At 32.9% G+C, this 13,176-nt stretch overlaps 1 protein-coding gene across 2 annotated transcripts; it reads left to right on the top strand.

The window, feature by feature from the left end:
• Positions 1-348: 348 nt before the first annotated feature.
• LOC139502228 (protein toll-like) lies at positions 349-12,828 on the top strand. 2 transcript variants are annotated; one of them, XM_071291660.1, is made up of 2 exons: positions 349-626; positions 7,245-12,828. In XM_071291660.1, the coding sequence occupies exon 2, from the start codon at positions 7,296-7,298 to the stop codon at positions 10,680-10,682; it is 3,387 nt and encodes a 1,128-aa protein (XP_071147761.1). In that variant the 5' UTR covers positions 349-626; positions 7,245-7,295; the 3' UTR covers positions 10,683-12,828. The 2 variants fall into 2 exon arrangements, with proteins under 2 accessions (XP_071147761.1, XP_071147762.1); XM_071291661.1 differs by lacking the exon at positions 349-626 and adding an exon at positions 1,041-1,145.
• The last annotated feature ends 348 nt before the right edge of the window (positions 12,829-13,176 follow it).

The raw sequence follows: 13,176 nt of genomic DNA, 5'->3' as shown, positions 1-13,176 counted from the left end.
TGGTTTTCAATCACTGACAAAATTAGTTATATTGTTCACAAATCAATATACGAGTTTGAATTATTCATTAAAACGATACACTTTACAATCCGTTCATTTCATTTTTTTTTTCGTTGAAACACTCCGTGCAAATACTACATATCATACAATTTTAAATGGGGCGGGTACATCGTTAGAACAAACATTTCATATCTTCTGTTTTTGCTAACTTCTACGTCATCTGATGATTATCTTATTTGTAGTCATACCACATCTTGTTATTTCTTTATTGTTGAAATTACACACCTGAGTAAGTAGATTTAAATTGTAACCAAATATTTGACATGTGGTAAAAAGCTATAACCCTAATACAATGTAGTAGTATGTTTAATAACATAACTGTCATACTATGGTGTATTTTCATTCAAATTCACTTACAATGTAAAGAACTTTAAATTTTTTAACCATTGTTTGATCGTGATGTTTAAACTCGAAGACTTTATTTCGCTTCGTGAATATTATAAGAATACATTATACACTTTGTAATACTATATATGTACATGAAGAGGAAGGGATTTTCCCATAAAATACTTCCGGATAGTATACTTGTAAACCTTGAAAAAAAACTTGAAGTCGTACGTTATCAGGTAAGTTATTTAGTAAAAAATGTAATTCTTCATACCTACATAAATAACCGAAGATTATGAGGACACTTTTCTGCATCATCACAACACAAATAGAAATATGGAGTTTTAAGAATGTTAGGACTAATCATATTTTTATCATAAAATTGAGAATGGAAATGGGGATGTGTCAAAGAGACAACAACCCAACCAAAGAGCAGATAACAGCCGAAGGCCACCAATGGATCTTCGGTGTGTCTTCAACATGTTCAATGTATATTTTGAATATCTCCGTATTTTCATGCTTTGCATGTATGGAATTTGTATTATATAAATTTGCTGTTACACAGTTTTTAAAATGATTTAAATTAAGGAATGTATCTCCCTCGTGCAAAACTCTGATTCCTTGCCCGACATTGGCTATACTTTTTCTTTTTGGTTTTTAGCTCTTCATCCTTCTTAATAAGCTTTGGATTTTCAAATATTTTAGCATCACTGAAGAGACATGGATTGTCGAAATTCGCAACTGGTGCAGAAAAATTGGTACAGTACTACCATTTATGTTTTATTGACATAAGATACATGTTACCGATAAAATAAATTAAAAATATAAGTTAGAAGATGTGCGGTGTGAGTGCCAATGAGAAAACTCTCTATCCAAGTCACAGTCTATAAAAAATAAAACAATTATAGGTTCAATATACATGCAATGTGTAAATGAAGAATTTTTTTCTTCATAATAAAATCCCTATCTTCAAATTTGTGAATAAAATATTTAACAAAGTTTGTCCTTAAACTTTAAACTTTGCTGAAACCAATTTAACGATGTTATATTTAGCATTGTATTGTTATAATAGTGTATTTGTCACACCCATGTGATGTTTATCTTTATACAAATCTATGACATGTCACTTTTACATGTGTACCTGTGTCTACACACAATGTATCTAGTATATTATGGACCAAAGTATTTCGAATCAAGTTCATTTATGAGGATCTGGATGGGGTATCCTTAATTTTTTGGTACATTTTTTATATATATATCAAGGACATTTTTTCTTTCTCTTAAAGAAATAATTATAAAAAAGAAGATGTGGTATGATTGCCAATGAGACACATTTTCACAAGTGACCAAAATGACACAGAGATTAATAACTATAATGCCTTTTTTTATGTTAAACTCTCATGGAAATGATTTTTTCTAATATTGTTCTTTTGTAGTTGTATGATTTCTGTAATTGTTGTACATCTTTAATTTCTATGATTAGTATTGTAGAGCCTAATTCTTTTATTTTTAACAGTTATTTTTATATTTTTGATTATTCTATATTTTTTAACTTATTTTATTTTGCTCATTTTTTCTGTTTCTAATTGTTTTCGACCAATTTACATTTTCTGTATGATTTTAAAAGACAAGTGTTTACTTAGATACTACACAAAGTACGTAGTACGGCGGCTTTGTGAAAAATTGTGCACATCCTGCTACAAGCATGAAATTTGGCATAGACCTCAGTTCCTCAACTATTACTCTTTTATTTCAGATAGGGAGGCATTTGAAAAAAATGTCTCACTTCCGGTAAAATCCAAAATGGCGGACGTCATACTTAAATCAGCCCAATATCGAAGGCTAGTGTGTAAAAATGTGTTATTATCATGCTACTATCATAATATTTGGTACAAACCTTTGTTTTTTACTACTTTTGGATAAATGAAATAGATTAGATGTCTTTAGAAACTCTACTTCCGGTTAAAATCCAACATGGCGGACATTGTACTTAAATACGCTTATTACTTAGGGAGGGTAATTGAAATGTGTTTTAACGTATTGCTACTATCATTACATTGTGCAGGAACCTTTCTTTGGTGCTTCTAATGGATACAATGTATAAGACATATGTCTTAAAAACCCTTACTTCCGGTAATATCCAAAATGGCGGACATAGAATTATCAATTTATTATTCAAATTTTCAACTTTTTTTTAAAATGTAAAGAAAATGATTTTTTTATGCTAGTCATTAAACTTTTGGCTGTAAGTTATCCCCAAAACTACATTTTCTATCACGTTGTAAATGTTTAAATATAAAGTTGACACTTCCGGTAAAAATTTGACGTAAATTTCAAAGATGAGTCCTCAATCCATTTCTTCGATGTAGAGTTTTGGATAGATTGGTTAAAACAAAATAAAATCACTATAGTACTAAAATATATTTAAAATTACTACAATTTTCGGCCAAAAATAACGATCATCACGACATGCACACATCGCAGTGCACGGGAGACCCGATTTTCCACATTAAAAATGGCCGCAGCATCCTTTCTTACATCCACAATGTACAAGCTTCTGACAAAATGATGAGGCCTCAGAAAGAGTTTTTTTTAAGGGACCCTCTTTGTCCCTTCGCAATCCATTAGTGCCTGGACTGGGCAGCATAAGAGCCAATGCCAAGCTCATCTCACTAAACACCTGCATTAGTATATTGCACGTTTTACATGCTTGAAAAGACTAGACCAAGTTGTGGGAATAGCCTCACTTATAATTAGCCTTCCCTTTTGTGCAAAAAATGATTTTCTTGCCTCGTTAATCATGTTAGCTCCATCTGATAAGTTTGTGCGATCTTACAGTAAAACCCCGGTGATTTAGGCTGATCAATCATCATTCTTTATGTTAAAGTCACATCTTCAAATACCATCAATGTCTCCCACGTAGTCTTTTTTTTTCTTTTCAAGCAAAGAGAGAACCGTATCACAACCGGTAAAGGTATGGGTCAAAAATAAGTGTGTTTGATCACTCATTGCCTAGTGCATTTGAAAGGCCATTGATAGATATTAATCGAAAGATTTTTGCCTTCCCAAACACAATCCATAGTTCTTCTGCCCCTATCTCACGGAATAGCGAAATAGTATTGACATCATCATATGTGACTGTTAATCATGACTCGTTTAAGTTCGTGTTTCGCTGCATCAGACACATGCATCATGATTTTAGTGTCTGTTTCTTTATGTGAACATGGTGCTACACTTGAAATACATCAAGTGGTGGATAAGATAAAACATCCTTAGCATTTGTTGCTACAAATACCATACTCATCAAAGACTTCATCCACTCTTGTTATAGTTTCAAGGTATTTTATTAAGTTAAGGACATAATACCCAATCATCATACTCGTTAGAAAACACTTTGAAACTGTAACAACAGTGGATATAGTGTCGGATGCGAACATAGACAATACTGGTAGTTTGAAAGCTGCTAAAAGAAGCAAGAGCAACATTTAGGGGAAAGGGAATACACAGACGAATCCAGGGTTAAAAACATCCTCAAAAAAGTTTTCTGAGAGATGACGACAATAAGAAAGAACTTTTAAGTTTTCATTCACATTAGCTTGCTCAATACAATTTTGAGTACAAGGTAGTTGTAGCAACAAATGTTCAGGATGTTCAATATTATCCACCACTTGATGATGTTTCAAGTTTAGCACCATATTTACACGAAGAGTCTGACACTAGAATCAAGATCGATGTGTCTGATGCAGTGAAACACAGACTTAACTAAGTCATGACTCGAACAGTCGATACTGATGTCATTGCTGTTTCGCTATTCCGTGACATAGGGGCAGACAAGCTTTGGTTTGCATTTGGAAGGGGAAAAAGCTTAAGATATATATATATCCATGACCTTTCAAATGCACTAGGCATTAAAAGATAACACGTTTGCTGGAAAAGGAACTGCGTTGGTGACATTAATGGCGTTTGAAGATGTGACTTTTAGCATTTAGAGTGATGATTGACCAGCCAACACAACCATATGGATTTGATAATTAATTTAATGTCATTAAAAACGATACCTGGTTTTGTTGTAAGATCGAAAAAAACTGATCAGATTGGTATAACAAAGCAAGAAAATATGTGTTTTTGAAATTTATGGATGTGTGGACAAATACCACAGTCTTTGTAAATGTGGGAAATCAGCTCTCCGATTGTGAATTGTGGCCTTACGAGTATTCTGATTGGGTATTATGTCCTTACCTTAATAAAATACCTTGAAACTGTAATACGAGCGGATGAAGTCTTGGATGCGTGTGGTAGTTATAGCAACAAATGGTCAGGACATTCTATCTTATCCACCACGTGATGCATTTCAAGTTTAGCACCAAGTTCACATTTAGAGGCAGACACTAGAATCATGGTGCATGTGTCTGATGCAGTGAAACGCGAACTTAAACGAGTCACGATTCGAACAGTCGTTAATGATGATGCTGTCACTACTGTTTCGCTATTCCGTGACATAGGAGTAGACGAACTATGGATTGTGTTTGGGAGGGCAAAAGACTTTGGATTAATATATTTCAATGGCCTTTCAAATGCACTAGGCAATGAGTGATCTGACACACTTATTGTTATCCATGCCTTTACCTGTTGTGATATGGTTCTCTCTTTGCATGAAAGGAAAAAAAAACTATGTGGGAGACATTGATTACATTTGAAGATGTGACATAAAGAATGATGATTGATCAGACTAAATCACCGGGGTTTTACTGTAAGATCGCACAAACTCAACAGATGGGTATAACATGGTTAACGAAGCAAGAAAATAACTATTTGCGCAAAAGGGAAGGCTTTTTGAGGCTATTCCCTCAACTTGGTCTAGTTTTTTCCAGCATGTAAATCATGCATATATATATATATATATATATATACTTAGGTAGGTGTTTAGGGAGACGAGCTTGGGATTGGCTCTTATGCTACCCGCTCCAGGCGGGGACAAAGAGGATAACTTTTAAAAAACTCTTTTTGAGGCCTCATCATTTTGTCAGAAGCTTGTACATTGTGAATGTAAGAAAGGATGCCGTGGTCATTTTTAATGTGGAAAATCGGGTCTCCCGTGCACTGCGATGTGTGCATGTCGTGGTGATCGTTATTTTTGGCCGAAAATTGTAGTAATTTTAAATAGGTTTTAGTACTATAGTGATTTTATTTTGTTTTAACCAATCTATCCAAAACTCTACATCGAAGAAATGGATTGAGGACTCATCGAAGAAATGGATTGAGGACTCATCGAAGAAATGGATTGAGGACTCATCTTTGAAATTTACGTCAAATTTTTACCGGAAGTGTCAACTTTATATTTAAACATTTACAACATGATAGAATTAGTGGTTTTGGGGATAACTTAAAGCCTAAAGTTCAATGACCAGCACAAAAAAAAATCATTTTCTTTACATTTAAAAAAAGTTGAATATTTGAATAATTAATTGATATTTCTATGTCCGCCATTTTGGATATTACCGGAAGTAGGGTTTTTTAAGACATATGTCTTATACATTATAACCATCAGAAGCACCAAAGAAAGGTTCCTGCACAATGTAATGATAGTAGAAATACGTTAAAACACATTTCAATTACGCTCCCTTAAAAAATAAGCTTATTTAAGTACAATGTCCGCCATGTTGGATTTTAACCGGAAGTAGGGTTTTTGAAGACATCTAATCTATAAAATATACCAAAAGTAGTACATAACAAAGGTTTGTACCACATATTATGCTAGTAGCATGATAATAACATCTTTACAAATACTAGCCTTCTATATTAGGCTGATTCAAGTATGACGTCTGCCATTTTGGATTTTACCGGAAGTGAGACATTTTTTTCAAATGCCTCCCTATCTGAAATAAAAGAGTAATAGTTGAGGAAGGTCTTTGCCAAATTTCATGCTTGTAGCAGGATGTGCACAATTCGTCTGAAATATGCTTGTAGCCGCCGGACTAACGAAGTTGAAGAGCATCGAATGCAATTTGTTCGAGACCCTCTTTGATAAAACATAGAATTGCGTAATGAGAACGTAAATGTGTTTTAAAGAATTCACTTGAACTCACTATTAAAAGTTGCATTTTACTACTGTACTCTAAAACAACATATTAAATAACCACAAAATCTAAGCTATTAAAGTTACAAATTTATGTAAATTGAGCCTTTCAAGGTTTAATTTCAGAAAAAAAGGTACATATCAGGCTACGACAGAAAATGTTATAAAAGAATTTTAGATAAAGAATAAATCTGATTTCCACGACCATAAACTTAACAGGCTATCGATATGTTGTCGGTCCTGATCTTCACATAATTTAGCATTGATTAATTGTAAAATGAATTTGACTCTACTAGGGACCCTCCGCATCTTCAACAGTTTGTCGGTCCTGGTCTTGAAGTCATAAAAATCTCTTCAGTGCTCGGAGAACAAAAATCATACTCGAAACATTAAACTTAGCAATTTGATTGGTTGATTTTAGAGTATTAGTACTGACTCAAAAGTTTTATGACTTCAAATAAAATTGAGAAAGGAAATGGCGAATATGTCAAAGCGACAACCACCCGACCATATTTGGAATTCTACGAAGAGTTACTACTGAAGTTAAGCATACGCTGTGCCTGAATGATCTAAATTTTGAACTTTTAATCAATGGAAAAATTCTCCAATCTTTAAATTTGTGTTTATCTTGACTTATGCTATGAATTTCAAAAAAACATTCAGTACTGTTCCATTTATTTTTTAATTTTTTAATTATAATCCTAAAATCTGTGATGAGTTTTGATATTCTAATACATGTAAGTGTCTCATACGTATAAATATATTTCTTTTCCGTTTTCAGGTTACCTCCGTCAAATGTCATTGTTTATTCTAGTGTACACGTACGAAGATCATGGCCAACATGATGATAATCATCTGTTTACTAATTTCTACAGTTCCGAAAGTTGAAAGTGATGTGCAATGCAAGACAGATCTTAAACCTTTTACGCATCCTCCGCTTTTCAGTTTACATTCACAAACTATTGAAAGTGTTGGACGACAAATACATATTCTTTCACCTACTAACTGCAGTGTAAATGTAACGAATATCATTTCCAATTTTGATTTTCCTACCGATAACAAACGTGTTGGAATGTTTGTCTTCTACTGCCATCATCATATTAAAGTTTCTTTTGATGGTTTACACATATCAGTGGTTCAGTCAAATGTGATAGGATATGTCCAGCTGATGCAATGCCAGTTTGACGTAGAAGAAATGGATTTATTTCTAAGCATAACAAACTCCCGTGTATTTATTATAAAAATTGGGAACTTTTATTCTCCGGATCACCAAAACAAATCTGCTTCGTGTAACGGATTCAAGCGAATTGTTTCCGTCAGTCTAGAGTCCATAAACAATGATATAATGAGTTCTATAGAAAACTTGTTTAATTGTAATGATGATACTTTCAACGTGAAAGAGATATTAATTGGTCAGTGCACGGGACAAATCAATCAAACTATAATACGTCAAAAGTTTCCAGATTTGCAGACGCTAAGCCTTGTAGATTGTAATGTAAGTGGAACAGTGGAATTCCCATGGGCAACAGACGTGTCTCCTCTTCCCGATAATTTATCTAGATCGGATTACATGCAGGATCATTATAGTAAGTCTTTACATCTAAATATTCCTCCGAACATCTTTCGAAGGCAGCTAACGCAATCAAATAATGAGATAACAGGTCAACATCAAGTTAAATTGAATGGTTTATTGCAGTTTTTCAAAGTTTCAAATAATAATATATCCGAAATTGATGACCACCTGTTCAATAATGTTCAAGGACTTCAGGTTATTGTGATAACCAAGGTTGGGCTACGACTCATTGGAAAATCGACGTTTTCAGGACAAAACAAATTGACCTATCTTGACCTCAGGAATAATGAAATCACTGATTTACCATCGACAGTATTCAATCAGGTACCAAGCCTTAAATATATTACTTTATCGCACAATAACTTACAAAACTTACGTGAAAAACTTTTTAGTGACCTTGAACAATTACTCCAAATAAACTTAGAAAACAATAAGATAGCTGAAATTACAGATGGCGTGCTTCCAGTAAACAGTGTAACGCTAAAAACTCTTAAATTGAATAATAATCCGTTGGTGGAGTTCCCGGTCTCTATTTTGTACATACGAAATCTAAGAAAAGTTGAACTTAAGTCAACAAACATAACTTTCAGCAATCTGACAGCTCTCCTTGAAAAAGTTGATTCTAGTTCGCTTCTTAGAAGTGTTAATCCATCAAGCAGCTCGATTGAGAGTGATGTTTTACAGACAACCGATGAATGGAGAATAGTCGACCTAACCGGAAGTAGAGTTAGTGGTTTCTTTTTTGATGATGATATGTGCTGCCATGCAAGACGTGTTATGTTGGTAATCCTGAAGCATTTTCAATTTGAAATAAAAGAAAACCACTTAACCTGTTTTTCGGATATTATACCATTTAACAAATTAATGCAAAATTTTACAGAGAGTAGATATTGGACAGGAAACGAATACTTTTTTTCTGATTGGTTATGTGAATATCCAAAGGAACTTGAAGGGAAGTCCGTTCTCTCAATTCAAGCAGAAGAAACATATTCACAAATTGATATTTTTGATTGTCCAACTTTATGTGAGTGCTACTTCCGAGAAGTATATAATGTGACCATTGTTAACTGCAGAGGCGTAGGACTAAATGAACTACCAAACACTATGCCCTCTAGCGACTTGGATCTCTGGTTAGAAAATAACAATATATCGAAATTAGTTTTCCGAAGTTACTTGTGCAATGTGCGTCAACTAATCCTATCGCACAATATAATAGATCATATTGATCATAATATTTTCCGAAATTTAGAAAAGTTAAAGATTTTAAAGCTTGATAACAATCTGCTTACTCACGTACCAAAAAGTATTGATGTTTTACAGCTGAATACGCTCTGCCTTAAGAACAACCCCTTTGTTTGTGACTGCCGAACATTATGGTTCAAAAAGTGGTTGTTACGAAATGTTTTTTTAATTGACAACCTACGAGAGGTCAATTGTATTAGTGAAAGCGAGAAAGGACATCAAATAATTTATGTCCCAGATTATAAATTTATATGCAAGAAACCTACTGTGTTTCATCATTATACAAAACCAGTCGCTGCAGCTACATCAGTTATCTTAATTATTGGGGTGATTACATTTTTGTTAGTATATTATAGACTGGAAATCAAAGTTCTTTTATATGTCAATTTCGAATGGCATCCTTTTGATCGCGGGAAACTTGATCAAAACGAAATAGTAGATCTGACAATAATACACGCTGTAGACACGACAGAATTTGTCGACGAGCAGTTGGTTCTACCGTTGCAACAATTAGGTTTTGTTATTTGTAGCCAGGCAAATGATTTCATTGCTGGATATTCAGTGCATGAAAACATCTCCTCGGCAGTATTTTATAGCAAGCACGTGCTTCTCATACTGTCGGAAAACATGATATCCGATTCAGTTTTATTAGATTTGACTTTGGCAGAATGCCAGGAGAAAATGAAAGTGAATAGAGCAAATTTTCTTCTAGTTACGAATATCGCTCCAACTTCCAGGGTTGCCAAATTAAACGAAGACTTACAAAAATATATACAGCTGCATCAACATTTAAACTGTAAGGGATCATTATTTCTTAGTAAAATACGATATATTTTGACTTCATATCAAACTAGTGAAAATAAAGCCATGATGGCTGATTCAAATCACAGACGGTTACTTCCTATAAAGGATACTCTGCAATATACCAAAGATCATGAATACGATTTATTCTTTTGTTATTCAAGCGATGAACGTGATTATTGCCAAAACAACCTAATACCTCAATTAGAGCGGGAATCGTACAGAATTTGTACTCCGGATAGTCATTTTCATCCAGGGGACTATTTATTGACAAATATTGGTCTCGCTGTCGAATCCTCGTCTCATACAATTTTCGTAACCTCAAACCATGATTCATTTGATGAATTACAACTATTTGTGTTTCAAAAGGCAATAGAGAAAACACGTTTAAAAAAATATAATCATTTGATAGTTATATTAATTCAGGGAAAAACTTGTCCACCAGGAGAAAAAGATATAAACGAATATCTTCATTCTTTTGTATACTTAGATACCACAGACAAACATTTCTTTTCGAGATTAAAAACGTCGATACTCCAACCAAATGAAATAGACGTTTCCAATGTGAACATTCGAAATGGAATAGAAAATACTTCTATATGAAAAATCTGAATAGTTTATCATGTAAAATAAAAACGTGTTACATGAAGGATCGATGTTGAATATTTGTCTCTTTAGATTTTCCTGGTAAGGATTTATTCTTTTATTTGATCAAAGGCTACTTATATACAGCATTACAATTATGGGGGAAGGATTATGAAAGTGTATTTCAAAGTTGCGCTACATTTGTGCTTAACCAAACTTAATATCTGCTTTAATTCATGTTCAAATATACTTTCACTTTGGATTCTATTTGCAGTTTTAACACAATACTCTTTATTTTAATGAATGCGTATGCTAACACTTTCACACATAAAAGTCTTAGAGCAATTACCTAAGTAAGATGCATATTAATCGACCGTCTGCTAGTGTAAATGTCACAAAATTCAGATGGTCAATTCTATAGGACTCAATCCAAGTGTGTTGATATTTGAAGCAGTCCTTGACCAAATATGTTTAGGCTTACGCTTGCAATGATTCTTGCAATACTTAACGTATTCAACATAGTATTTGTTATATAATAGATAATTAAGTTTGATAAAGTTATCAATGAGACAACAACAAACAGTCAAGAATGAAAACAGCTACAAATGATTGGTCATCTAATGGCATTTCTTAATGAGCAAAATGCTTACCGTTTAATCACGTATAAAATGTCATGTCAAAACAAAATGTGGAAAATGTGGTATGTTTGTTATTCTCATTGGATTTTGTCTAATGCTAAGTCCGTTTCTGTGTGTGTTACATTTTAATGTTGTGTCGTTGTTCTCCTCTTATATTTAATGCGTTTCCCTCAGTTTTAGTTTATTACCCCGATTTTGTTTTTTGTCCATGGATTTATGAGTTTTGAACAGCGGTTTACTACTGTTGCCTTTATTTATTCAAAAACATTGAATATTTTTTTTTATCCCAAACGTTCAATGTCAGAAGCTGGAATTAATGGCCCTGCAGCAAATTTTACCAAAATTACCAACTGATCAGACCAGATAAAACAGAACAGCACCAGATTTGAAACAATATATATCTGCTAATCATTTATTTTTTAAAAGAAATTAACTGAGGCACCTTCTTTGATATTACTAAATATACATTTAGAGAAGCAGTATCAGCTTCGTCTGTGGTGATTTCAAAGTGTATATTAGTAGAATTAAGAGAGTACCATAATTGTCGTGTTTTAACATTGTTACAACAGGAAGCCTTGAATAAACCGAGTGATTCACAAGCACTAACACTTCCCGTTTGTTCGTCCACTCAAACAAATGGGACTACTTGGAATGTAACAATCTATAGAGGTACAGATTAGACGACTGTTCTTGTAGGAAAAATCCAAGACTGCGAAAACAAGCCAAAATGTTTCGAGCCGAATAAAAATACAGCTGATATCTATATACATTAAACAGTTTTTGTCTTTATACTGAAATTAATTTTGAACATTTTTTTCCATATCAGAATCATTGAATTTATCTTCAAAAGAAATCGAAACGAATTAAACAGACCGCAATGTTGATACCACTTGAACTGTGACGTTAACAGAAATTTTACTTAACCGTTCGCTCGCAACAGTAGTAGGATACTAGTATATTATAAACGTCTTGTATACAAATTCGCATCGTGGTATATGTACACCTGTATTAGTATAGTAGAAATGTCGATTGCAGGATAACATGTAGTCTATTGTTAGAAAAAGTTAATGTCGCTAACCTCGTTTCACTTTTTATACAATATAAAAACCTTATCTGATCTGTAGTATTGTCATTACAGAAGGTTGAGTAGACTATTTTGTTTTCATCTCGTTTTTCAATTTATTGATAAGAATAAGAATATTTATTATTCCAATCAAGGGCCCTTGATGGGCAGCATAACATGTACACATGAAATAATACATCATGATTTGTAACAGAAAAACATTTTTATATAATAAAATGAAACATTAAAAAACGTTCAGACAGATATTATAATCTTCATTCTATAAAAATCATATACATTAAATTCCAGGCAGGATCAGAACCATAAAATCATTACAATTATCATTGTTATTACATACATTAATTAACATTTCGTCTAACATCTAGACATGTAATAATATAGCTCCCTAAATATTTAAGTACAGACAAATTTTCATTAGTAAATAACCAAACAAATTTTGCCTCATTTGAAAGATGTATAAAATTTGGACAAATACAGTTTATCTCCTTAAAAATATCTCCCTATCATTTTTGTATGCTGGACAACTAGTTATAAAATGTTGTTCATCTTCAACCAGATTTAGAGTACATTTCTTACAAAGCCTTTGATTTCTTTCTGTATATAATGTTTTATACCTGTATCTTTCTATTTTGAGATCATGTGCACTGATTCTAATTTTACATATGGCACTTCTCAATTGAAAATTGTTTAAAGATAGATACATTGCTTTAGAAAAAAAAGTTATGAGTTTGAAATAAGTATCTAATTCACTACTCTGTGCATCTGTTCTTTTTGTGTTCCAAAATTTTAC

Source organism: Mytilus edulis, chromosome 13 (assembly GCF_963676685.1).
Source record: "Mytilus edulis chromosome 13, xbMytEdul2.2, whole genome shotgun sequence".
Lineage (NCBI taxonomy): Eukaryota > Metazoa > Mollusca > Bivalvia > Mytilida > Mytilidae > Mytilus > Mytilus edulis.
The sequence above is the reverse complement of the archived record's forward strand: the minus strand, read 5'-3'. Positions and strand labels throughout refer to the sequence as shown.

Bases quoted from the DNA above. Each gene is read 5' to 3' on its own strand.
- LOC139502228 (XM_071291660.1), top strand. From the start codon at position 7,296: ATGGCCAACATGATGATAATCATCTGTTTACTAATTTCTACAGTTCCG.